Source organism: Neophocaena asiaeorientalis, unplaced genomic scaffold, assembly GCF_003031525.2.
Source record: "Neophocaena asiaeorientalis asiaeorientalis breed wild unplaced genomic scaffold, Neophocaena_asiaeorientalis_V1.1 scaffold30, whole genome shotgun sequence".
Lineage (NCBI taxonomy): Eukaryota > Metazoa > Chordata > Mammalia > Artiodactyla > Phocoenidae > Neophocaena > Neophocaena asiaeorientalis.
This window is the reverse complement of record NW_020174923.1, coordinates 11,510,518-11,537,252: the sequence shown is the minus strand read 5'-3', so window position 1 is coordinate 11,537,252 and position 26,735 is coordinate 11,510,518. Positions and strand designations below refer to the sequence as shown.

The window sequence follows — 26,735 nt, the reverse complement described above, 5'->3', positions numbered from 1 at the left end:
TGGGGGAGTGGGGAGGGGGCTGCCGCTGCTGGATGGGGGAGCCTGAATGCGGCCCAACTGTGCCCCAGGACTCCCAGCTGTGTCTCCCTCATCCCCCCCATCCTAGTCCTGTCCCCCGACCTAGCAAAGAGAAGTCAGAAATTTATCACTCTGGGTCTGTTGGGGCCAACTGGAGGAGCTCAGTGTTCTAATGGCGAGGGCGAGGGCAGGACTTCCCCACATGAAGGGGACCGTCTGACCTTCCAGGGTTGCCTCCCACCCTGTGGGTCACAGCCTTCCCTGGAGCCCGAGCAGGGCCCATGGGCCCTGTGGTGCCTGGGCAAGCCGTGTTTGGGGCACACCTTTTAGGAGAGGTAAGTGACACCTTTGATCCCAGGGACGCTGCCCTGGAAGGGGGCCCATCCTGGGGAGATGTCCCCGCTTCTGTGGCCTGGGAGGACCAGATGCAGAAGGGGCTGAAGAAGGTGGGCATTTGCCGGGCTCTGGCCACCATTGCTGGCTCCTCCCTTCTGGAGCATGAAATGGCAGTTTCCTGCCGGCTCACAAAACCTTCGAGGCAGCTCACCCTCGCAAGCCTGGGGCGCGCACATCTGTAGCCAGAACATCCCACCCTTTGTCCCCACTCCTCAGATGTAGCCTGGGGAGCAGGCGTGAGGCCTCATGCCTCTTGCTGGCCTGCTCCACAGAGGGTCCGTGGGGCAGGGAGGAGGGTGAGCCGAGTGCATGCTGGGGTCTCAGCCCGGCTCTGCCCCAATCTGCCAGGCTGAGGCTGAGCGGAAGGTGGCCATGGTACAGCCTGGCATCCTGGTTTAAGGAGGATGGAATCCCAGAGCAGACGGGGGGAGCACATGGCCTGCTGGTTAGGGGTTGGCAGCTGCTGGGGTCAAGTACCAGCTCCTAATCTGCTTGGTGCGTCAGGAGAATGAGCTCAGACATGGCCCTGACTTTCCCGCACCCCCAGATCTGCCTCCAGCCCCAACAGGAAGGGAAACACCTTGTGAATTTCCCAGGGACCTAGGTAGGGAACCCACCCGCCCATGCAGGGCCTGCAGGGATGGTGCCTGGGGGTCCCTGTGTCCAGACGTGCGACTCTGCACCTTATGTGCCCAGGCAGCTCTCGCCTCGTGTCTGGAATTTTTAAAAAAAGGGGGGGAAAAATAAAGTAGATGAAAGCAGCTTTTCCATCTTGTCAAATTCTCAACCACCCCCTCTAATTACAAGATGATAATGAGATTCAGGGGAAGTTTTCTCTTGGTGGCCAAGATTGCAATCTGAAGCTTTTGTCTGAGCCCAGGGACATCATAAAGGTCACACTGTCCCTCCAGCTCAGCCTGGCTGCACAGAAGGCTCTCCCTGATGGGCCTGGGGACACACTTCCCATTCCCCGCTGCTGGATAGGACCTGGCCAAGGGCTCCCCGCTCAGACCAGGGAAAGGGGAGGCCCCAGTGTGGACCAGGTCTACAGAGGCCACATGAGGCCCCAAAGCTTAAATGAAGGTGAGCTTGGAGACGGGTCTGGAGTGGTGCAGTACTGTTCTCTGTGTCCCCTTTCCCCTAACGTGGCCTAAAGCATCCCCAGGAGCCAGTCCCACAGGCACGGTGCTGGACTCCACAACCAGCTAGAAGATGCTGCCTCCCTTGTCTCAGCTCAGGGGGCAGAGGCTAGCAGCCCCTCGTGCAGGGAGCTTGGAGCCACAATGACCTGTGCCCAGGCACTTGGCCTCCTGTTATGTGGCCTCAAGCAAATCGCCTTGCCTCTCTGAGCCTCAGTTTCCCCATCTGTAAAATGGAGAGGGTAACAGTTAGGGATTACCATTGGCTGCCTCTAGTAGGAAGTCGAGAAGTTTGCCCTGGCCAGGCTGCTACCAGGACCTGGGCTCTACTCTGAGTGAGAAGAGTTGGAGCTCTGACTTTCTGCCTGCCATGTGATGAACAGACTGTGAGGAGGCCAGGAAGTGCCAAGTGAGGAGAGCATTGCAGTGGTCCAGGAAAGAGATGATGATGACCGGGACCATGGTGGAAACAGAGGAAGTGGTAAGATTCATGGGTATCTGAACATGGACTCAACAAGATTTCCTGACAGATTGGATTAGGGTTCTGACTGAAAAGGAGAAGTCAAGGATGGGTCCAGGGCAGCTGCAGGAGTTCCAGCCATCACATCTGCATTCCAGGCAACAGGACTGAGGCAGGGAGAGATAAAAAGGACCATTGAAAAGGCTTTCCTGGAGTTCACCCAACACTTCTGCTAACATTGGTCAGGTCTTAGTCGCATGACTGTCCTGACTGCAAAGGGGGGATGGGAAGAGTAATCTCTTTGCTGGGTACAATGCCATTGACAAGGACAGAGAGATGTTGTTAATAGGGAGAAGGACAGCATGGACACTGGTCAGGAAGCCACTTGGAGATGCTGATCACTATACACTTAGCCCAGGGTCAGCTCCCAGTGGGCACGGGCGATGCCCTGAGCGCTGACAACCTGGGCCAGGTGGCGTGTCCCACGGACCCTCTCCACCTGCAGGAATTAGGCGGGAGTTTCTGTGGTTCTCCAGGGTGAGCACTGCAAATTAGGTGGTGTTGTGAACTTGGCCCCATAGGAGGACATGGTTGGCTTGGGCAGCGAGGGGTGGCCAGGAAAAAGGAAGAGACAGGGCCAAGGTGGGGTTGCGGGGTGGCTGAGAAGGGCACCAGGGAACCATTGGCCAAGGAGGGGAAGGATGAACCTGTCAGACGGAGCAGGTGAGGCCGTGGCAGGGGCTATGTCTGCGGGAGGCCTGCTGTGTGGACACTGAGGGGCCTGAAACCCGGGCGTGTCCAGAATGGGCAGCATGGTCATGTGCGTGTCCTAGGGCTGCTGTAACGAAGTTCCAGAAACTGGGGTACTTAACAAATTCATTCTCTCCCAGTTCTGGGACCAGAAGTCTGATATCAGGGTGTCAGCACAGTCAGTTCTTTCTGAGGGAGAATCTGTTCCATGTCTCTCTTCCAGCTCCTGGTACTGCCGGCCATCCTTGGCGTTCCTTGGCTTGTAGATGAATCACGCCAATCTCTGCCTCTGTGTTCACAGGTGTTCTCTCTGTGTGGGTGCCTGTGTCCAAATTCCCCCTTTTTGTAAGGACACCAGTCATATTGGATTAGGGCCCCCCGCATATGCTGAGGGACTGGGGTTAGGAATGCACACATGAATTTGGGTGTGGGGGGGTCACATCCACCTTAAACCTGCAGGGTAGGAAGGTGAGGGTGGAGATTGCAGCAACGGCCCCAGGCTTGGGAGGTCACAGGCCCTCATTCGTGGATGTTGGGGTTCTGGAACATTAGGAGGCAGCTCTGCTGATGGCAGTTTCTCAATTTCTTGTAGAAAACACCCCTTGGCCCTCTCCCTCCCCCACCAGGCATCCTGGGGTGGGTCTGTCCAGTGAGGTCCCTGGGGAGGGCCTGTGGGAGGGCATCTGGGCCAGGCTGTTGGCTGGGAGAAAATGTAGGTGCCTCTCCCCGGTACCCCATTCTGGCGTCCTGCCTTCCAGGAAAGGGAAGAGGAGGGCCTCCCTGGGTGACCCTTTGGGTCCCAGAGCCACCTGAGGAGGGGAGGCCTGGTCTACCCTTGGCCCAGCTGGCTACTGGTCTCCCTCAGGTCTGGGTCAGCTGGCCTGGCCCCTGGTGTGGACAGGGGCTGCTTGCCTCCTGGGCTTCTGACCTTCCCAGTCTCCAGAGATTTGGGACCTGCATGGGGGGCCCTGGAGGACTGGATGGTTAGTCTGTGGTTTTTCCAACAGAGGGTCTCATGGCTGCCCCTGCTCCAGACAGAGGCCCCTGGAGGCAGAGGGAACCAGTGTCAAGACCCCTGGAAGGCCCTGCCGGCCCCCAAGGCTCTCCCAGGCCCACTCAGCCCAGGTGCCCATGAGCAGCTCCTCTCCTGTCTTCCTCTCCCGGGCTGCTGGCCCCTAGCCCTCCTCCCAGAGCCCGAGCCAGCACCGGTCACCAACAGCTTGAGATCTGGGAAAAACCCTTGGTCCGTGGCTTTAGGGGCTGGGGCCAAGGATGGACTCTCAAAACTGGGCCCACTCAGTGGGGGGCTAAGGGTGGCCCACCCAGCTCCCCCTTGTCAGCCCCAGCGAAGCTCCCTTGCACCTGGGCAGCTCCCCAGGCGTCTCCAACTTGGGCAGCCCCTGACAGAGGAGGAGGGAACATAATCATTATCCTCCTATCCTCCAGGCCACAGTGGGGCCAGCCCCTGCCTCCCCACCTCACATGCTCCCCTCTCCCAACACAAAGGGGCCTATGAAATGAACTGAGCAAACGTACTTTGGAAAACACCAGGGCCTCCCCTCTCCTCTCACACCTCATTAAGACCTGACCACCCCCACCCAGAAAACCAAGGTCACGGCCAAGTGTGTGTGGGGGGCCAGGGGGCGGGCGCGGCGGGAGCGGCAGTCAAGAGGTTCCCTGTGAATGCAGTTACTCCACGTGGTTCCAGCACTGCCCCTTCCTCTGAGGAGGAGGCCTGGGGGTAGGACGGGGTTGGTGGATTCCCGCAAGCACGTGATCTAGTTGCACCCCGCCCAGCGGATGCTAAATGAAATCCATTCCTGTCTGCTGGACCTGTTGTCAGTTTTATGGCTCTGGGGTTATATAAACAGCGGGAGGAGAGTACAGGGAGTCAGGGCCAGGGGCCTACCAGGCCTGGGCTCCCTCTTCTTTCCCTCGGCCACCTCCCTGGGCTCAGGGCAGCCTCCAGGCTCTGCTCAGACACAGCCTGAAAGAGGGAGAACCCAACCAGAGAGGGGGATGGGAACTTGGATATCTGGACAGTTCAGCCACTGGGCTGGCATGAACATTTAACTCCTGCTTGCTGGGGTGATGAAAGCCCAGACCCCATGCCAGGGTCCCTGATGCTCAAGCCCCCCCAGGGCCCCTAGTATTCATTTCCAAAGGACCTTCCTGGCCCCCCATCATGCCTCTGGTTTAGAAGCTAGAGACACAGATGAAAAAGCAGAGGATTGCCGAAAAACAATGATGCTCTCCAGGAGAGAAGGGACCAGCCCTCACTGGGGCTTATACCTGTGACCTCACAGAGAATCGCAGAGCAGGGTCATCAGCCCCATTTTACACCTGAAAACACTGAGGATTGATCCAGTGTCCCAGTAGCCAGGGCACAGCCAGCTCCTTGGCCCTGGCTCTGCTTACCACCAGCTCCTGGGGCCCAGGCCACCTTCTCCAAGAGCCCTTCTCTGAAGCAGCCACAAATCTCATGTGGATTTAACCCAGGCTGGGTCCCTGCATTTCTCTGGTGAGGACTGAGGTGGGGGAGAGGGAGGGGAAGGGGAAGGAGGTGGTAGAGGGGCTCACCCTTGGTAAAGCAGGCACCACCTCTGGCCCCCCACCCCAGTGTGGGAGAAACAGGATCCTTCACCTCACTACAGACGTGCCAGGTGGGGTCAGCATGCCCCTCTGTTTGACGACCTAAGTCGCCAGCCTCCAGAGATGGGACCCTCATCCAGCCCCCTTCCCCTCCTTCCCCTGATGGTGCCCATGGCTGTCACCTCCAGCGACCAAATGGAAAGTTGCTGCCACTTCAGTGATGGGTGCCCCAGAACAGGCTCAGAGTGGTTCAATTAACATGCCCAGGTCACAAAGTCTTTGTGCTCCAGAAAGCTCCCATGGAACAGTGGTGTCCTGTCAGCTCTGCTTATTGAACTCATGTGTCGGTATCGAGAATGGAGGGGGTGTAGGTTCAGAAATAGCTACAGCCCTGCCCTTCCCTGCTTTACACTTCAGTCCCTAAACCTTTAGGTGGTGCAGGGCGAGGTGAGTGACTGTGTCAGTGGGAATTGCAGGTGGGAGGCCACTCAGAACCAGAGTGGGATAGAGAGGGAGTCCGGGATGGGGGTGGGGCAGCCCAGGGGAGGGTATTGGAGCCCAAGTGAGGTGGGGGAGCATCAACTCGGGCGTTACAAGTATGGAAAGGGAGAATACCAAGATGAACGCTGTGGACCTGGACCCTCAGGGGTATTTGGCGATGTTGCTGTGAAAGTGTGGCTTTCAATATACTTAGATGGACGTTGGAAGAAACCTATATGTGAGTGTGGTACACACGTGTGTCTTCTAATTCTGTCCATTGAGGGACCAGGAGCAGTGGCATCCCAATGGCTGAGCACACACCCAGGGCCCAGATCTTGGTCTCTATGACTAGTCTCCCACTGGAAGGACCCAGGGCTCCTTGGAGAAATGATTGATTCTGGAAAAGTACAGGATGAGCTAGGAACATCTAATTGTGCAGGAAAGCAAGGAAGTGCTCAGAGAATGATGGGGACGCAGCACAGGACACAGGAGCCAGCTGAAGGGGCTGTCACCGTCCAAGTCTGGGAAATTTGAGCATCAGAATAACTAGTGATAGTAATGGATGATAACCCATTGAATACAATAGGAAACTAGGATGATAACCCATTGAATACAATAGGAAACCACAGTGATATCGATACATTAGTACGTTGCAAGTTTGACAAGGAGCAGGACAGTTAGTTTCAAAGTACCTCCCCACAAACCACTCATTTTTTATAAAGGAGAAAGATGTCACTTTAACGTAACTATCTAATCAAGCAAGCAGAGAGAACATCACCAGTAATGGGACAAATCAAAATCATCCAGCACCTGATAGGATTCAGTGGAAACACAGCAGCACATCCATGATATTCCTGCCAAAGCAACGTAACTTGAATTTCATCATGGGTGTGGGTAGGCAGAATACTGGCTCCCCACAAAGATGTGCACCCCTTAATCCAGGGAACCTGTGAATATGTTACCTTACATGGCAAAAGGGACTTTGCAGCTGTGATTAAGGTTACAGACCTTGCGATGGGGAGATTATCCTGGATTATCCAGATGGACTCAATCTAATCACATGAATACTTAAAATTGGAAAACTTTTCCTGGCTGGGTCAGAGATGTGAAGCGAGAGGGAGTTGACCCCCTCACCCTGTTGCCAGATTTGAGGTTGGAGGAAGGGGGCCATGAGCCAGGGAATGCAGCCTCTAGAAACTGGGAACGGGCCTCAGTTTTCAGCTGGCAAGAAAACGGGGGCCGTGCTCCTACCACCTGAAGGAACTGAATACTGCCAGCCACCCAATGAGTAGGAAATGGAGTCTGAACGAGAGTTTCCAGAAAGGGGGCGACCTGCTCACATCTTGATTTCAGTCCGGTGAGATCCATTCTGGACTTCTGACCCCCAGAACGGTAAGAGCAGATTTGTGTTGGTTAAGCTGCTAGATTTGTGGTTACGACAGCAATGAAAAACGAATATAATGAGGAGACGTCAGACAAACTCCAATTGAGGGACACAGGGCTACTTACTAAGCACATTGAAAGAACGCAAAATTCGTAAGATCAACAGCTAATTAGAAAAATGGGCAAAAATGAATAAGCATTTCAAGAAGAAATGTGAATGGACAGTAAAAATATGAGTAGATGATTAACCTCATTTGTAATTAGGGAGAACAAATTAAAAACCACAGTGAGATTCCATTTTATTCACCATATTGGCCAAACTGATGATACCATATGTATGTGACAATGGAACTCGCAGGGTCGAGTTCCTTGTGCTCCAGGCCCGGAAAGACACGGCTCAGGATCCCAGGTCCACAGGAGGATTAGCGGGGTGCTGGGACAGGTGAGCGGCCGCCCGGCCCCGCCCCGCATGCCCTACCCTGCAGACCCAGCCCCCACCTCTCATTGGTTTGCGCCTCGTCAAGCCCCGCCCCCAGGCCTCGCCCTCCCGCCTTCCCCAGGCCCCGCCTCCGCAGGCTCCACCCAGGCCCGCCTCTCGTCTTGAGCGCCTTGCCCGAGCCCCGCCTCCTTGTCGTCACTTCCGGGAAGAGGAGCCCCCGCGGAAGGCGGAAGTGTGTGTGCCAGGGCGGCTGCGAAACCGGGCTGAGGTGTTCCTGGCTGGCACCCCGCGGCTGCTCTGGGTCTGGGCGTGGGGACACGAGGGTGGTCAGCGAGAGCCAGCGGGGAATGAAGCCATGAGGCGGCCGCGGGGTCTGGCGGGGTCTGGAGGTTGACTGCTCCCGCCGCCTTCCCGCGAGGCCGCCTCCTCCAGGCAGCCACCCGTCCCCCTCAGCGTCTCGCGCCCCGCCGTCGTCCCGGCGCCTTGGACTGGGGCTCCCGGGCCCCCAGCCCCCACGCTATGACTGCGGCCGCCGCCTCCAACTGGGGGCTGATCACGAACATAGTGAACAGCATAGTAGGTGTCAGTGTCCTCACCATGCCCTTCTGCTTCAAACAGGTGAGTCCAGTGGGCAGTGGTTGCCGCTCAAAAATGGAAAGTGACCACAGGATTCAGTGTTCTTTTTCTTTACTATTATTTTTTAAAACTCTGACCTGACTGCACTTGTATTCAGAAACACACAAGTCAAACCCCCAGGCCTTGGAACTAGATTGGGGTGTTGGTTACAAGGTGATTACTAAATTCTCCAGAGTGTACGCTTAAGATCTCTGCGTTTCACTGTATGCCAGTGTTACCTTGATTGAAAAAATCTGAAATGTTAAAAAATTGGTGTTATCCCAACATTAAATACTGCATGAAAGAAACTCACCATTTTTGAGGTGTGAATTCATTTGGCTTCTGTTTAATTCACAAATAGACAGGCATCTGGTACGTTAGAAAAGGGAGATTGATGGAATTATCAAATTGGGTAACCTCTTTCCTAAAAATGAACTTCTTAGCTTCCTGTGTGCCACGGTGGAGGTGCCGCTCCACCTGCCTCCTAGGGCAGGAGCTGTCCACTACCTGGGTTGCTTAAGGCTGGGGGAGGAGGAGTGGGACACCAGAGAAGAACAGGTGGCCAGCAAGGCTTCAAAGACCAGTCTTATGTGATGAAACCAAATAGGTGGAAAAAAATGAAAATAAGATGGACATCTTGGAACTGAAAATGGGCACCAGTCGTTTAATTTTAGATTAACACTTTGCATTTTTCATATTTATCATCTTTTGGATAAAACTAGCAAAAAGAAAGAAAATGCGTTTATGGTTGCCATGTGAGTGGTTGATCTGACTTGGTTGGTGAGCATGTTGGCAGGAGGACAGAGACTGCAGGCCTATGTGGAAGGCCACGCTGGCGGCTTCTAGAAGCCCTGGGGCAACATCTGTGTCTCGGTATGTGAATCCCAGTGTGAGCCGGCCACCTCTGTTTCTGGAAGGACTACATGTCCCAGCGTGCGTTGCGACTTGCCTGGCGCAGAACTGCATCCTGGGATGTGTAGTTGGCTGGTCCTGCGTCTGTAAATGCAGTGCTGTCATCCTTGATGCCTGTCTGCCAAGTGCCACCATGGTAGGGCTCTGGTGATTCAGATTTGAGTATCTGCCATGTGCTGGGCACGAGGCCCCTGCCAGAGCATTTAAACGTGGGCCAGGCTGACTTGCCTGGGGAAGAGCTTAGAGGTGGGGGTCTGCATGCAAGCCAAGACCTGGAAGTGGTTTGCCCTGCCCCGAGGGCCTGGCTGAGTTAGGACACTCTCTCACTCATCTCTCAGCATCTTCTCCGTGAGAAGCAGTCAGCCAGAACACAATGTGAGGTCAACGGGCAATTTGGAGATGTGTGTTTTGATCTGCCAGCCAGGTCATTTAAAAAAAGTTTTGGTTTGCGTTTTTTGTTTGTTTGGTTTTAGTAATTTGGGTACTTTTCCAAAAGAATTAACATTTTATTGAAGTGTAACATGCATACAGAAAAGTGGACACATTTCAGGTGTACTCTTGATGGATTTTCCTAACGTTAACAAACACATGTAGCCAGTTCCCAGCTTAAGGAGCACAGCATTGCCAGCATCCTCCAGCCCTGCCTTCTTACTGAGGGTCCCCCTCCTACCCCCAGTACCACAGGTCAGTGTTGCCAGATTTTAACTTTACGTGAATGGGTCATGTTGTAGGTACATTTCAATGTCTGGCTAGCGTTCCTCAATTTATCTGTTTTTTAACCTTTACTAGGCAGGCATGGTGTTTCCTATTTGGAGTGCTTTGGAACTTGTGCACAGGCTTTGACCCCGTGGACGCATTCTGTGGGGTGGTGACCTGCGTGCAGGAGAGCTGGGTCGTGGGCTGTGTGTGCGTTCCGCTCTGCTAGATGCTAGTAGGACAGTTGGTTGTTCCTTCAGTTTTTGGATTACAGATAAACCTGCTGTAAACATTGGCATGCAGGTTTGTGCATGAACACATGTTTTCATTTCTTTTGGGTAAATACCTAGGAGTGCAATTGCTGGTCAGATGGTGAGTGTCTGTTTAACTTATAAGAAAGGCGTAAATGTCATTTTTAATCTCTTCCTTCCAGAATGTGTTTATCACTCGTAGCTGTTGATCCAAGTGGCTGGAAGGTGGTTTGCTGTAGGCTGTCTGCAGGGAACTGGGGAGACTGGCAACCCCTTGCTGTTCCTTGAGACTCTGGGAGGGGCTGGGAAGGAACCAGTGTCCCTGGTGCTCTTTTGGGGTCATGCACAGGCTTTATGTCTTTGGACAGAGCCTGTGGCCACCACATCCAGGAAATTGTCCTTTTAATGCTAGGAACCGCTGCCCATAGGCACGGGAACTAAACAGAGCTGGGGCCTCGTGTCTAGGGGGCGGGGGCCGTGGGGAGGGCTGTTGGTCGTCGCACATGCTGTTCAGTGTGAGAGGTAAAGATGCCGGGTAGCTTTATTTTGTTAACATCTCTTTCTCTCCCAACCCTACAGTGTGGCATCGTCCTGGGGGCCCTGCTCTTGGTCTTCTGTTCTTGGATGACGCACCAGTCGTGCATGTTCCTGGTGAAAGCTGCCAGCTTGAGCAAGCGGAGGACCTACGCTGGCCTGGGTGAGTGCATCGCCTCCCCAGGGAGCGCTGGACCTTTCTCAGTACCTTCCTAAGAAGTGCAGTGGTTTGGGCCTTATTCTTTTCTTTTTTTTTTTGGCCGTACATGCGGCACGTGGGATCTTAGTTCCCCGACCAAGGATTGAACCTGTGACCCTTGCATTGGAAGCGTGGAGTCTTAAACACTGGACCGCCAGGGAAGTCCCTGGGCCTTATTCTTTTAATTACTTTTCTTCCACTTTATTCTTTATTCCTTTGAACAGCAGTTTCTTATTTTAAAATTTAATGCAATTTAAAAAAAACTGTTAACATCAACACACATTTTAAAATTGAGGTGATACTCATTCTCCTGTCTCCCCTTTATGCAAATCCACACAGAGAGCCCTCTCTCAGTTCAGGCAGCCTCAGCAGCCTCCGCTCCTGTGCCCAAGAGTCCCCAGAACCTTCCTTCCGAGCTGCCTGACTGGGATCTTGCTGCACATCCCCACTTTGAATGCCATGGGCACACTGTCCTTGGGCTCGGGTTTGTAGCTGGGAGCAAGTCACCATCTCCTCGGTGCCGTTCTCTGTTTCCTGTTGTTGTTGGTTGCAATTTTGATTCCTCTAGATCTTTCTTGCTTCCTTTGATTTCAGCCGAGGCAGAGAAGGCTGTGCTTTCCGCCTCCTTTCAGTTTGACTATTTCCTGGGAAACTTGGCTCTGAGGGCAGGGTCTCTCACTCTCCTGCCCACCTCAGGGTGATGTGTGCAGGCTGCATTCTCTCCACTGCCTCGGAACTTTCAGCTCTGCACTCCATTCTGGGGATACATGGTGTGGGTGTTGAAATACCAATGCACGTGGTCTCAGGAGCCGGCCCTGAGCACTTCTAGGGAAAATTCCTGTCCTCTGGCTGGAAGTCCCTGACCCTCCAGCTAGTGTGTGGCCAGGATGCTGCGTCCGCTCGTGGAGGGCCTGGTTGGGCCCTCAGCTCACAGCTCTCACGGCAGAGAGGAGGTAGCAAGAGGAAATGGTGTGCAGAGTTCCAGGGGCCAAACAAAATAAAAACATCTGCAGGCCCCACATGTGGGCTTTTGGCAGCGTGACCTCTGGTTTCCTTCCAGTCTGCCTACTTTGCATTGGCCTGGGGGTACTTACATTTGTTCTGACCTCAAAACTGAAGGGCTTCTTCCTTCTCTCTCCGTTCTGATGAGAATGGTGATGTCAGACCTTTTCTTTTCTTTAAGTATTTTTTTTTAAGTAATCAATTTATTTATTTATTTTTGGCCGTATTGGGTCTTTGTTGTTGTGTGCAGGCTTTTCTCTAGTTGCAGCGAACAGGGGCTATTCTTCGTTGCAGTGCGTGGGCTTCTCACCGCGGTGGCTTCTCTTGTTGCAGAGCACAGGCTCTAGGCGTGCGGGCTTCAGTAGTTGTGGCATGTGGGCTCAGTAGTTGTGGCTCATGGACTCTAGAGCACAGGCTCAGTAGTTGTGGCGCATGGGCTTAGTTGTTCCGTGGCATGTGGAATCTTCCCGGACCAGGGTTCGAACCCGTGTCCCCTGCATTGGCAGGCACATTCTTAACCACTGTGCCACCAGGGAAGTCCCTGTCAGACTCTTATATTGCTATGGAGTCATTTGGGGAAGTGAAATTTATCAGCTAAATTTGTGCCCCGCCCCACCCTACACATGAGACCAAATTCTACTTGGGATTAAATGTGCTCCTGGGAAGGTTCCTTCCTCCGTCTGTGGGGCCATGGCCTTTAGGGTGACTCTTTCTCCCCACTGAGGGTTCCTGTAGCAGACATCCCACGAAGTGCTTGGCTGTGCCCTGAAAGAGGATGGGTGACCCTGGCCTGGGGAGGCCGTGGTTTTTGACAGCTGCCTGTCTGAGTATTCTTAGAAAGTCCCTGAGAAGGCAAACTGGTTTGGCTAGTTGTGAAAGATTGAAGAAAACTACCCACGGACACCCTTCTGCATGGCTGGCTGGGGCTGCTACCTTTAACTGCTTGTGGTGACTGCAGCCCAATTCTAACTGCTAGAAGCAAAAAGGATCAGAAACCACCAGTGGTCTCTGGTTATGTCTTTGGTACCAAACAAGATGGCTCAGTTGTGTGAACTCCCACAGTCCCCCAGGCTCAACCTGCAGCATGAGCTGCCCTTCATCTTGGCTCTGTCTTGGCATAGTCTCAGAAATGGACAGGCCCCACCGCTTGGAAAGGAGCCCTAGACAGGAAGAGATGGGAATCTCTCGGACCCTGTGGGCCAGCAACCCTCCCACACTTCCTGAGCCATCTCCTGCTGCCTGCAGGCCTTTCTCTTGTCCTCTGCCTTCTCCTGGCCCAGAGCTTGCGCTGCAGCCAGAGAAGGTGGCCCAGGAGGAGAGTGCTCACTGCGTCCTCGTGCCGCAGGCCCGGGGAAATACAGTCTCTGTCAACAGAGCCCCCAACACATGTTGTCTGCTGGGCCCATGGGCATCAGGCAGGTGGGGGTCAAGGAGATGGACAGACCTGGAGACAGACATGGTGCGGATTTCCTAGAAAGGCTGTCGCAGCTTGAACAAATAACTTTTTTAAACTGTCCGCGCTCCGAGGAACGGGTCGGTGGTTTTCTAGCGTTTCGAGTTTGCGATATTTCTGTTTGGTCCCTCCCTGGAAATAACCATAGCTCTGCTCACTCCTCTCTGGCCAGTGCGTAGGCATCGCTGGAGAATGAACTTTGCCAGTTTGGGGAAGTAAACACTGGTGGATTTTTTATTGGTGTTTTGTGTGTGTTTTTGTGGTGTCTTGTTTGCTGCTTATGGGCTGGTCCACTTCTTACCTGCTCCTCCTTTGCCCTGCATGGCCTACATTTGAGTGGACTTTTCAAACTCCATTTTCAGAAGATATACAGCTATGTCAGATAGTCAACTGCCCCTAGAAGTCGTGGCCCCCTCGAGGCCACTCTGACCCGGGCCCTGCCCGAGGAGGGTGGCCGGGCCTCGCAGCCAACTCGGAGTGCTCAGTTGTGCGCAGCAGATGCTCTGGCACCATGTCTGTGGTCCTGTCATCCGCCCGCCTGGGTTTCCGTGGCCCTGGTCAGCCTGCTGCCCGCTCATGGGTTGGGTGGGGCCTGCAGAGGACCTGTCCCTCCCTGCCTGTCTGCGGTTGCGTGACCTGTACCTGTGGATACTTGGCTTGGGAAATGAGGGTCGTAAAACCAACCTTTCTAACACCCAGGATTCTCTGCACCCCCTACCCCTCATTTATCCAGCAAATGCTCATCACACCCTGGCGGATGGCAGTGGGGAGTCAGCTGCCATCCAAGGCCTGGCTCTGGGGAGGGCTGGGTTGATTGAGGTCATCACCCTCGGCTTGAACAGCACGATTTGGTGCGTGCTTCCCCGCTCTGCCTGCGGGGCAGGAGGCTTTGGACTGTGGGTGGTGAGTATGGGAGTGGGGCTGGGGTCCCACACTCAACGAGGCGGGCTAAGAGTCAGTTCTGTGTGCACAGCGGCCATGGAGCCGTGAGCGAGGCCATGGCCCCAGGAGGACGAGCTGAGCCAGCGTCTCCAGGGAGACTGGAGAGCCCCTCCTGACACCAGTCCTGGCTCCGCACCTGGTGGGAGTGCCGGCTCCTGGCCCCTGTGAGGCCTGGCCTGTGAGCCGCAGCGAGCCTATCACAGATGGAGAGGGAAGGCCCGACCCAGGAGCGTGGGGAAGGGACGCACCTTCTCAGAGACCACCCCGCACACTCCTCCCAGCCTCTCGGGGCAAGTCTGGTGCTGTGGTTCCGGCCCAGAGGGGCAGGAGGGCAGTCCCCGGCTTGCCAGGCAAGAGGCTGAGGGCCGGGGGGCTGCCAGGTATTTGTATCTGTGACTCGGGATTAGAGGTTACTGAGGGATGGACACTTGAAATGGTGGGAGGGGTGTGTGGGGGGCTGGCCCAGGTGAGGAAAGGGTGAGAACGGGGCTGGAACCACAGGCCATCTCAGCACAAGCAGCAACTTGGGGGCAGCCCCATGAGGGTGTCATTCTAGGAACCAGTCGAGTCTTTCTGGGTGAAGAGGTGCCACCTCCCGACTTGACCTCTGGCTTCCTGGAGCAACATTAGCTTCCTCTGTCCAGAATGCAGGTGTGTTCTGGAACTTTCTGTGGCAGGGTGCTCTGAGCATTTGGAATACGCTGAGATGCTCAGCTTCTTTTTGGAGAAGGAAAAGGAATGGGATGGCTGGGCCCTAGGCACCTTCACATTTGGGGCACCGGGCTCTGTGTCTTAGATGACCCTGAGGTGCGAGTGTCTGTGCAGTAGTCAGACAAGCTGGGAGGCTGAAGTGACCTCCCCAGCAGAGTGGCCCCCTTTGCTTCTCAAGGCCACCTGCCCTGTGGCTGTGTAGCCCGGGTCAGGTGCCACGCTCACTTGCTTTTGGCAGTGTCATGCCTTTTCCTAAGTAATTTGAAAGTAACAAGCATCTTTGGACTCATTCATATCAGTCGGCCTTCATGTTCCCTACTTTCCCAGTCTCCTGGGCGGCCCTGGCGCTGTGTGAGGGAGGGACAGGGGCAGGAAGCTGGGGCTGTGCTGTCACATGCACCCCCTTCTGGTTGCTCCTGGGAGACCAGAGCTTCTCCCTGCCCTCGTCCTGCTGGACTGTGGGGATGGGACACAGGGGTTCCCAGCCACTGTTAGGTCCTGGGAGGGACCTGCTGAGTCAGCTCTTAATCTCGCCTCCGCTAGAAGCAGGTCCACTGTCAGGAAGGAAGGGCAGAGGGGCTCCTCTCCGCTGTAGGACGCGCTGTTCACCAGCAGGGCAAGTGGGGGCAGGCCCGAATGCACTTGTCCCCTCCTGTCCCAAAGTACCACATCTGAGATTTTCTTCTGAAATCACAGAGGAGACATAGCGGCCCTTAGCCAGGTCCCCTTGGTGTGGCTGTGAAAACCAGATGTGCTGGGGCTAGGCTGAAAGCCCTCCTGGGCACCCCCTACCCCTGTGTAGCTTCTGCCCCAGGCAGGCCTCTTTCAGCTTCCTTCACAGCTGCCCGGCTTGCCCAGAGATAAACTATTACTTCGCTGGGATGGTTTTTCTTGTCTTTTTTTCTTTCCTTTTCTTTTCTCTCCTTTTTTTTTGTGTGTGTGAGAAAACCAACCCACACTGGCTTTGTTCTTATTTGCTGTGATTCTTGTTTGTTGAAGGTAGATCTGAAAAAGAGCATGGGACCAAGATTTTAAAATACCCCCTTTAGGGCTTCCCTGGTGGCGCAGTGGTTGAGAGTCCGCCTGCTGATGCCGGGGCACGGGTTCGTGCCCCGGTCTGGGAAGATCCCACATGCCGTGGAGCGGCTGTGCCCGTGAGCCATGGCCGCTGAGCCTGCGCGTCCGGAGCCTGTGCTCTGCAACGGGAGAGGCCACAACAGTGAGAGGCCAGCGTACCGCAAAATAAAATAAAATAAAATAAAATAAAATATCCCCTTTACATCCATGGAACTCCAGACCTGCAGGTTTTTGTCAAATTGCCTTTCACAGCTTTTATTAGTAACATTTTTACTGATGTGCTTCTCCCACTGTTGGACTGAGCTGTTCATTTTCTCCCCCACCCTCCGCCCACTAGCATTGCACGCCTACGGAAAAGCAGGGAAGATGCTGGTGGAGACCAGGTAGGTGGTGCCATTCTGTTGGGGTAATTCTCTCTGTTCTTCACCTGTGGCCAAAGAGAAACTGGAGAATTGTTACACAATGAGCCGTATGTTTTAGATGCGGATTGGTTCATAGCTTAAAATATTTCTCTGAAGTGTTACTTACTAAATAGCTGAAAGTTCAGTTTATTGTACCCTTAAAATGATTAGTGTCGAGGCTGAAAGCCGTATTTAAGTCTTAATAAGAAAAATATAAAAATGGAAAACCCAGGGAACATAGCGAGGGGGCGCTCCCACGGCTGCACTTCATCTCTTGGTTCTGTTCCTGAAGCTCATACGCACCCCCCACCCCGCCCCCTGCCCCGGACACTGTTGCATAAAGGTGGCATTAAACTCGTATTCTCCCTTTGGAGTAAAATTTTATGAGATGAAAAAATGGTTGGGAAATTGCACTTTTAGGCTTCTAAATTAGGGAATTGGAAACTGAAAAGGATAACCTTTTCTAAAGCAGTCGATTGTTCTTTTAACTTGTCTAACATCGCAGTGCATTTCTGTAGCACCTGAAAGAACTTTTAGAACCTCCTGTGGAGAGAAAAATGTAATGCCACATAAAGAAGAGTTCAGTGTTACTCAATATTCATTCTGAGTAAAATAGCAAACTCCACAGCCAAACCCTGTAAACCGCTGAATGTTGATACCACGTCTCCCACTCAGCCCCTCCCTTGGGTTGCTGCGTGTCAGCGGCCACCCAGCGGGGATGGGGGCACGTCTGGGGCTCCCCGGGACCCTGGTGCTCAGCTCTCAAGCCCGCGCCTGCCTTCCTTGCAGCATGATTGGGCTGATGCTGGGAACCTGCATCGCCTTCTATGTTGTGATTGGCGACTTGGGGTCCAACTTCTTTGCTCGGCTGTTTGGGTTTCAGGTAAGGACATCTGCACGTGCGTTGGAAGGCTTGTGGCCGCTTGCGTGGCAGCCCAGGGACACTCCTTAAGTCCACATCTCTGACGGGTAGTGGGAGGGGGGCCGAGACCAGCATGCTGTGTGGTGAAGGGCCTTGGATCAGTTCCGGGGCTCCGGGTGGGAACCCCGGGGACTAACTGGGGCGACGCCTGGCGCTCCTTGCAGGTCACGGGCGCCTCGCGCATGCTCCTGCTCTTCGCGGTGTCCCTGTGCGTCGTGCTGCCGCTCAGCCTGCAGAGGAACGTGATGGCCTCAGTCCAGTCCTTCAGCGCCATGGCCCTCATCTTCTACGCCGTGTTCGTGTGCGTGGTGAGTGTTGGGCTGCCAGCCGCCTTCCAAGGATGACAGGACGGTGATGCAGAATCGTCCACAGGGGCGTGGTGGATAGACAGGGCCGGCAGGGGAGGGGAGGCCTCCAGGGCAGGGAGTGAAAGTGTGATGCTCCTCAGTTCACAAAAGACCTTTCACGTGGGGTTTGTGGCCAGGAGTCAGGAGGCCAGCCTTTTGTCACAAGGGGGCGAGCAGCTGTTTTCCAGTGAGTGTTTATCACAGGCTGGGGGTGGGATACAGCGTGGAGTTGGCGCTCAGGGTGCCCCTTTCCTCCCAAGCCCGGGAGGCCCTCAGTGGGAGCCCCTGGGCCTGAGCCCCTGATCAGACCTGCGGGAGCAGAACGTGAGAATCTGTGCAGTGGGCTTTCCTTAGAAGACCGAGCACCCGGCGGTGTTCCCAGCGTCCCTTGGCTGTGAGGGCCAGCCCAGTGACCATTCCCCTCCTTTCCAGACAGCCCTGTCCTTGATGGGTTTGTCTTTTTTTTTTTTTTTTTTGATGGGTTTGTCTTTTAAATCATGTCCGTGCAGGACTGGCAAGGACCTGCCAGGTTGGAGGACTGTCCTGTCCCGGAGGCGACTGGGGCCCACCAAGTGGGCCTCGTTGCTTACCGTCTGCGCTAAGCAGCCCTGGACAGGCAGCTGCCCCCGATGTCAGGAGGCCCTGCAGCATGCGCTTCTCTGGGCAGCACCCGGCCAGCTTGCAGCACAGCAGAGGGCAGCGGCCCCGGGACCATGCACCACCCCCGGCCCCTCCAGCTGGTGGCACCAGGTGGCACTGTGCCAGAGGCTGCAGGCTGTCTCTTTCCCACTGTGGTGCAGGCAGCATCCATTCTTTGCCTGGCCCTGGCCCGAGTCCCACCTGTGTCTGCTGTCTGGTGCCAAGCTCCGCTTTCTTCTCCTCACAGATCATGCTCTCCTCCCTCAAGCACGGCCTCTTTGGTGGGCAGTGGCTGCGGCGAGTCAGCTACATCCGCTGGGAGGGTGTCTTCCGCTGCATCCCCATCTTTGGCATGTCCTTTGCCTGCCAGTCGTAAGTACTGCCTGCTCCCAGGGCCCCGGGTGTGAGTGTGTTATGAGGTGGGGCTGTGCTCCTGGGAGAGGGAAGCACTGTTTCGTTCAGTGGTTGATCCAGGCCACGAGGGGTAATGTGTTCTTCACCGTGGCCTTCCTGCTTTGGGTTCAGGGTGGGAGTTAGATGTTTAGTGAGGGAGAAATCGACTTTATTCCCAAGATGTGTTGCCGGCACGTTGGTGAGAGCGCCGAGTTTGCCAAATCCCCCACGAGTAGAGTTGGCTGTGGGGAACACAGAACAGCCCCAAACCATCTGACTCACAGAGTCCCGAGCATTTTGCCAGAATTTAGCTGTTCGTGTGAGAATATTTAAGAGGAAATTGCACAAACATTGACTTCAGACTGCCGCTGGGATGCTTTCAGAGGCCTGTGTGTGTATGTGCGCGTGCATGTGAGCAGGCGTGCGCTCTCTGGCACGCAGGGCTTTGTAAATGCAGAGCAGCTATTTCCTTAATTCCAGTAGCCTTATCTTCTCTACCAAATGACAGGAGCCTGTGATTCATGCCCAGTCAGGTGGTAACCCGCTCAAAAGAGAGGCATAAATCCGGCGGGGATAGGAAGGGACCATCGGTGGCGGGGGGCTGGCAGAGCAGCCCCCCACAACTCTACGGGCATCAACTGTGCCAGTCGTAAACTAATGTGACAGATGAGACTGTTCAGACTGCTGTGTTTACACCCACACGCGAGATCCAAATCGTGGTTTCCCACTTCTCGTCTCTCTTGGCAGCTTGGTTTCCACCAGAACACTCTCCACTCTTGCTGTTTAATGTCCCCGTTACAATCAGTGACAGAAGTTACATCCTTTTGCCATGTACCTAGTTACCGGTTGTCCTTTTTGTCTGAGTTTGCTTCTTTGAAAATAAACCCTGGTCGGGCTTTTGGTGGTGGCTGCTCTGTAGTCAGGCACGTCTGCTGGGTTTGGTTCTCAGGTGGAGTTATGGGTTCCGGAGGGGTTGTGAGCACATGTCCCGTCTGCTGCTCATGGAGGGCATGGGGCCTGCAGAGGCACTCACGTTCCCTAGGGAGCGGTGCTGAGGGGTCCAGAGCCGGGGGCATCCAAGGGCAGAGACGGCTCTTCCCTCCCCTGCAAGTCTGCCCCAGAGCACGTGTGGGGCGGGGGCCCTGCTGTTCTTGCCGGGTGACCACGGGCCCGGCTGTGTGGCTGGTCTCCCCGTCCTGCACGGGCCGGGCCTCCGCTGTGCCCTCACTGTGTGGCCCTTTCTGGTCCGACTTCGCAGTAAATGAGTACGTGGTGGTGCAGGACCGCTTGGCCCTGCGGCCCAGAGAAGCGCGGAGAGAGCACTGAGCACGTGGAGGCCCAGGCTGTGCAGGGAGACAGGCGGACTCCTCTGACTCAGGTAAACTGAGTCACAGCGCTGCTCAGCGAGGTGGGCAAGTGCTCTGTGGGTGCTCAGTTGGCCCACCACGGGGGTCTGGCTGCCACCATCAGGGGTCCTTGGGACCCAGGCAGGATGGGAGCAAGGCGGGGACCGTGGGCATTCCACACGCATCCATCCCCACTTTCAGGGCACAGCCCCCTCCCCTCAGTGTCAGCGGCTCTTGGGCAGGGACTTCTCCCTGTGTGTGCTGGGGGCTGGAGTGAGACGCCCTTGTCCCGAGATCTGGTGCTGGGGCTCCCTGGCATGGACCCCACTCTGATCCAAGGAGCTGGTCAGCACCCAGATGATGGTGCCAGTTCCCCTGCAGGTCCTCTGCCGCCTCCCTGGGCTGCATGGGCGTGTGGCCACCCGCTGCCCTCCGCCGGGCCGAGGTGAGGACAGCTGTCTGCTGTGACCCCTGCCCACTGGGGGTAGCTGATGGGATGGTGTGCAGGGCCGGGGGACGGTGCCAGCTTCTGCTGGCCAGGCCTCCCCCATCCTCATCCTTGTCGTTTGCTGTTAATAACGTTAGCGGGTCCTCTTTGTTCTCCTTTCACTTTTTTTTAAGGCGGTTTTGGGATTTGGCTCCACTGACTATTGTGGTTTCATTTATGTCCTGACGCGCCCCCTCCCGGCCTCCCGCGTGGCGTGACCGCTGGCCCCGTCTCCCTTGGTGCTGAGCCTCAGCCTTCAGCATAGCGTCACCCTGCTTTCTCCTCTCAGGGCTGCACAGGAGACCCCGTCCCCCCCCCCCGCCCCTTCCTGTTTGCCTCCGTGGGGCCCACGTCTCGCAGGTGCAGGGTCCCTGCCTGCTGTTTGCAGAGAGCCTGCATGGACGCATCCCTCCCAGGCCTGGCGGCACTGCCCTGCTGGCTGTGGGCCGTGGGACTGAAGCCACTCTTCCCGTCGCAGAGCTGGGTCCACGCCGGCTCTGAGCCCCTCGCTGAGGCGCTGAGATGGGCAGGCAGCCCGGCTTGTTTGTTTAACTTTCCATTCTTTTGACAGCGATGCTCTGAACCGCTTCCTGCTTCCCCTGTAAACACGGGGTGCTTCAGCCCAGCCCGGAGCGGTCACGCTCCTGCTGCAGTGGAACAAACGGCCTTTCATCCTGTGGCACTTCTGAAATGTTTACAGAGATCACGTTCAGGGAGGGCTCTGAGTACTGTCTGTAGTATTGTGAGAGCTCGGCCTCGGCTCCAGTGGTGGCCAGCGTGGTGGGAAGGCAGGTGTTGGAGACTCGGCTGGGGCTCCGGGGGAGGTGTCTGTCTCTGGAATCGGCTCCGTGAAGTCGCTCGTTTCTATACAGCCAGGTCCTGCCCACCTATGACAGCCTGGATGAGCCATCAGTGAAAGCCATGAGCTCCATCTTCGCCTCCTCCCTCAATGTGGTCACCACCTTCTATGTCATGGTAGGAACCCTTTCACACCCCACCCCCTTGCACAGTTCCTCCAGTCCCCCAGCGCAGGCCTGCCCTCTCTCCTTCCCATCCCAATGCCCGCTCAGCTCCAGGGCCACCTGTGAGCCTGCTCCCCAGGTGGTGGTGTTGTCCCCATCCCGGGAGGAGCGTGGGTGCCTCAGCGCAGGGCCTGGAGCCTCCCCAAGAGCTCTACTGATGTGCTGTAGGAAGATGGTCCATCAGTGAGAAGTGGGAGACAGTGAAATAGCAGAGAAAGGATATCACAGGTTCCAGCCCACAGATGCAGATACAGTTCATGTTTGGGGAGATTTTCCCTCCAGTCTTCTTAATTCTCCTCTTCGTTGTTGTTTTTTTTTTCCCCGGTACGCGGGCCTCCCACTGCTGTGGGCTCTCCCGTTGCGGAGCACAGGCTCCGGACGCGCAGGCTCAGCGGCCATGGCTCACAGGCCCAGCCGCTCCACGGCATGTGGGATCCTCCCGGACCGGGGCACGAACCCGTGTCCCCTGCATCGACAGGCGGACTCTCAACCACTGCGCCACCAGGGGAGCCCCTTCGTTGTTTTTTTACATGGCAAATAGAGATATAAATTCACTGAGAGTCTGGCTTGTTTCCCTGAACTTTGTGGTTCCACCGTGCTTGTTGGTTTTTACAAATGGTCCGTCAGATTGTTGTCCACGCTGAGCCTGAGTTCGTGGGGACCTTGATTTACCCTGTGGTTTGGGTTTTGAGCCAGATTAAGTCCAGCCCCTCTGCGGGGCTCATGGGGCATTCCGATGCTCCCTTTCCATGCAGGCAGCTCCCTTCTCTTGGTGCCCTGTTGTCCAAGTGGGGAGAAGCCACATCGGACTCTCACCTTTAGACCTGCAGCCTCTGCTTGTCAAGGAGGTTGTTTACGAGCCAGGAGCTGGGGGGCCTTGGTCTTGCTCCAGCTGCTCGTGATGAGGCTCACGGCTGTTCTGGGGAGGGTGCGCCCCTCTCACCACATGCCCCCTCCATCCCTCTGTCGTCCCCCTGCAGGTGGGCTTCTTCGGCTACGTGAGCTTCACCGAGGCCACCGCGGGCAACGTGCTCATGCATTTCCCTTCCAACCTGGTGACCGAGATGATCCGTGTGGGCTTCATGATGTCCGTGGCCGTAGGCTTCCCCATGATGATCCTGCCCTGCAGACAGGCCTTGAACACGCTGCTTTTCGAGCAGCAGGTAAGGTGTTCAGGGCCCCTTGGACGGCGTTCTGCCCGAAATTGTCTCTGTCCTGGTCTCAGTTATGTTGTCCTCAAGTGGCTTTTGCTAGTTCTTTATTTTCCTGGGTGGTAGTAGGAAGAGTTTTTCCTAGTTAAAAATTAAAAACTCCAATTAAAATGAAATCTTTTAATAGGGATCTTTTTTTTTAACCAACTTTGGAGAACAGAGCCCCAGATCAATCGGGTCGATCCCAGCAGGAGATGTGGAGTCAGGCCCAGTGTCCAAGCAGGTTAGGCTCGTGTCCTGTAACTTCCCTGCTGTCCCCCACATCGGAGAAGTAGCAGGAAATCAGGGGCTTGCTTCAGCACAACCCTGTGGGAGAGGAGTGGTTGGGAACTCAGAAGAGCTGGTTTAACCGACAGGAGCTGATAATGGCTGGCCGGGTGGGCAGATGAACGCTGGGCTCAGGCCACCATTCTCTTTACATTTGTGTAAGGGAAAGTTTTGATAATTTGACAAAGGACGTCTGAACCTTGAGAGAGGCTGAGTTTTGTTTGCTGTCGTGTGTGTAGGCCCAGCGCCATGTAGTCCTGTGTAAGCAGTTTTCCAAATGTACAGTGGGAACCCACATTCCCCTGGCTCTCTAACTCCTGCCCAGTTGACAACAAGAGGTACAAGTGTGGTAGCTCGTGCCCAAGGGCAAGGGCATGGGGTTGGCCCTGTCTCTCTGCGGTGGTTCTTGTGTTCCTGCCCAAGTCCTTGAGCCTGGTCTGTGGCGTCAGCCAGGACTCCTGGTGGCCACTTGAACCGCTTAGGCCATGGTGGCGGGGAGGGGAGAGTCTGGTAGGCAGACGGGATGGGTGGCTGCCTAGGCCTCCAGGACAGCTGGAACCGGGCTCGTCCATGTGGCTTGGCGCGTGGTTGAGGCAGCCTCCCACAGATTCTGCCACCAGGGACAACACCTTGCGGCAGAGCTCCAGTCCTGAAGAACTGGCTGCCTGCCCCACCCCTGTTAGCTGTTCAGGTACCTGGGCACCAAGCAAGGCTCTGTCCCCTGGGGGGCGCGGCAGGCTAGCTTATGCGGCCATGGGGTCCTCTGATGCAAACATGTACTTCATATCTGAACAGCATTTGTGTTTCTGTAAATAACATGTTTTTGTGATTTTTTAAATTAGAAAATCAGTAGCGATATTAAAGGAAACGTTAATTCAAGTGGAAAACTTACCTGCATGCCTCCATCCTCATTCGAATGACCCGTTCTGCTCCCCTTGGCGTTTGTGTGCATCTCTTTGCAGATTTCCTCTCGCTGTGTTTTCTCCCGTCTTTAGTCCATCCATGTGTATCCATAGAAACCCCCAGCATCACTAAGCCCTTGCTCTCACTTCCTGTTCATTGCTGGTCTTTCACCCTTGACCTGTCACGGGTGACTCTCGTGACCCCCTTCCTGCATGTAGCTGCCCATTTCTTCTTCTCCTCTTGGAGTGTTTCTTGGGTAAATTTCTGTAGGTTTCTGAGTCAGAGGGTGTAGCCCTAACAACCTCCCTCACTAGTCTGTCCTAAGAAAGCTGCCTGTGCAAGTCAATTCTGGATATTGGGTGCCTCCAAACTGTAGTTCTGGAAGGGTCTGAAGCTTCATTTGAGTGCTGTTTTCCTAGCCCAGCAATAGTAATCATGGCTAGCTCCTCCTGTGTGCACAGCACTGTTCTAGAAGCTTCACTCCCATCACCTCCTTTGGTCCTCAACACAGCCTGATGAGGTGCTTCTGGTGCCCCTGTGCCTATGGATGTGGAGGTGAGGCCAGAGGTGGTCTCTTTGGCTTGATTACAGCATGTAATAGCTTGACTTGTCCCCTTGTCTTCTTCCTGGACGCGCCTGCTGGAGACGAGGATGGCGCAGCCAAGCGTGTCTGCGTGCATGGGGGGCCCACTGCACCCTGAAACCCACTGCGTGTCACTGTGAACTGGGGATGTGTTCTGTTTCCCGTGCTATGCAGTATTTTAAAAAATCTCTCTCACGGCATTGCTCTAAAAGGAGAACAGAAGGATTTGTTCTTCATATCTCAGAACGAAGTTGTTACTTACCACCGTAGCTGCTGTGAGGAGCAGGCTGGACCTTCCTGGGGTCCGCAGTTCTGGTTGCAGGTTCACGTTCAGGCACATCTGCCTGTGCCCAGAGTGCTCGCCTGCCACCTCCCGGGCAGACCTACCTGGGGTGTTGGCAGAGCCCTTTAAGGACTTGCTCACTGCAGGGTGGAGAGGAAATTGGTCATTTCAGAACCTTGTTTTTATTTTCTTTCATGTAGCAAAAAGACGGGACCTTTGCCGCTGGAGGCTACATGCCGCCCCTGCGGTTTAAAGCCCTCACCCTCTCGGTTGTGTTTGGAACCATGGTCGGTGGAATCATGATCCCAAATGGTAAGTGGGGCTGCTGCAGCGGCTGGCCTCCTGCTGGCCTGTTCTGCCCCGTGCCCCCTTCCTGCTGTTGTGCGCCCCTGCCTCAAGTCTCGGTGTTCAGCCAAGACGCTCAGAATCTCACCACCGTCCTCTCTGGTCAAAAAAAAAGTCTAGAGACTCTTGGGCGCTTTTTTCTTTGGCTCCCTGAGAAAGGCTTGGGAGAAAAGGCCGTAGCTTGATGTGACCACAAACACGTGGGTGGGAGCTGCGATGCGGGGTCCCCGCCTGATGTGTGAAGTTAGTGGTTATAAAGAAGCTCCTGACTGCTGACTCCCGATTTCGTTGACACGTCACCCAGGGAAAAGGGAAGGGCCCTGGGCAAGATTTCTGTTGTCCGATGTCCTGCTGCCGCACAGACAGAGCTCACTGTCCTCAGACATCGAGTGGGCCCCGCATGCCCTCCAGGGAGCGACCCCCAGGCCCCACACTCCAGGCTCCCAGCTTCCCCACGCAACCAGGACAGGCCCTGCTCAGTCACTCGCTGGGCAGCAGGTGGGGTGATGTAAGATGATCCGGCCCAGAAGCCCCCGCTGGCCGCCCGGATGCTCCGCGAGGAGCCGTAGCAGCGTTGTGGACCCAGCATGGGGAGGGCAGTGCTGTTAGCCTCACCTCGCTGGCGAGGAAGCTGAGGTGCAGAGTGGAGGGGACTTGCCTGAGGCGCCTGGCCCGACGCTGTCAGATCGGACACCCTAAGGGTCCTTGCGGGCACAGAAGGCTGTGCCCCGCTCCTCGCTGCTGTCCGGCGGCACGCGTAGATGCGCCTTAGTGGCAAGGCTGCTCACCCTGCTCGCTGGAAGCTCACCCCTCCCTGTCACTCTTGTTCCCAGTGGAGACAGTCCTGGGCCTCACGGGCGCCACGATGGGAAGCCTCATCTGCTTCATCTGCCCGGCGCTGGTCTACAAGAAGATCCATAAGAACGCCCTCTCTTCCCAGGTGCGTGCTGCGCAGCGCTCTCAGCCCCACTCAGGGCGGGTCTGGGTCGCGGAGAGCAGGAGGCGGTGTTCTCTGAAGTTCCTGTGAACTCGTTGTGTTTCTTAGCACAAAAGGATCGTGGTCCTGTAGGTCTGAGAAACGTGGGCTTAAGCCAGGGTGAGCAGCCTTGCACCGCAGGGCCGCTGAGCCGAGCTGCTGACCACGCTTATCTGAGCATTGAGTGCTGAACCGCTTTCCCCCGCCTGTCTGTACAGTGACCGGATTATCTGTGTGTGCCACACACTCACGTCCCCGTCTCCATCCCCTCCTGAGGACATCCGTACTGTCTCGCTGGGGACTGTCTTGTTGGTGTCACCTCTCCAGTCTTTCACTGTTACAGACAGTGCCAGGGTGACTATCTGTGCCCACGAGCGTTTCTGTATATTTGAGAAAGCACCTATAGGAAGCTCTGTGGACCCCGGGATCCCTATGTCAGGAGTGGGAGCAAAGCCCCCAAGGGCCCGTGTGCAGGTCAGCGCTGCTGCTTAGCAGCCAAGCTCTGCCTCTCGCCTCCGTCAGCCCGAGGATGGTGGCAAGTCTCGGCTGCTCTGGAGTGAA

The 26,735-nt window shown here is 55.5% G+C and overlaps 1 protein-coding gene across 8 annotated transcripts in view; it reads left to right on the top strand.

Annotated features, from left to right (window-relative positions):
* The first annotated feature begins 7,873 nt into the window (after positions 1-7,873).
* The window catches only part of SLC38A10 (solute carrier family 38 member 10), a 42,325-nt gene continuing 23,463 nt past the window's right edge, over positions 7,874-26,735 (top strand). For all 8 annotated transcript variants that reach the window (XM_024760553.1, XM_024760555.1, XM_024760552.1 and 5 more), the window contains exons 1-10: positions 7,874-8,275; positions 10,711-10,828; positions 16,387-16,432; positions 17,240-17,333; positions 17,537-17,680; positions 18,606-18,730; positions 21,457-21,559; positions 22,587-22,769; positions 25,054-25,165; positions 26,032-26,138. In XM_024760553.1, coding sequence (XP_024616321.1) covers positions 8,177-8,275; positions 10,711-10,828; positions 16,387-16,432; positions 17,240-17,333; positions 17,537-17,680; positions 18,606-18,730; positions 21,457-21,559; positions 22,587-22,769; positions 25,054-25,165; positions 26,032-26,138 — 1,131 coding nt within the window. In that variant the 5' untranslated portion in view covers positions 7,874-8,176. The remainder of the gene's footprint in view (positions 8,276-10,710; positions 10,829-16,386; positions 16,433-17,239; positions 17,334-17,536; positions 17,681-18,605; positions 18,731-21,456; positions 21,560-22,586; positions 22,770-25,053; positions 25,166-26,031; positions 26,139-26,735) is intronic.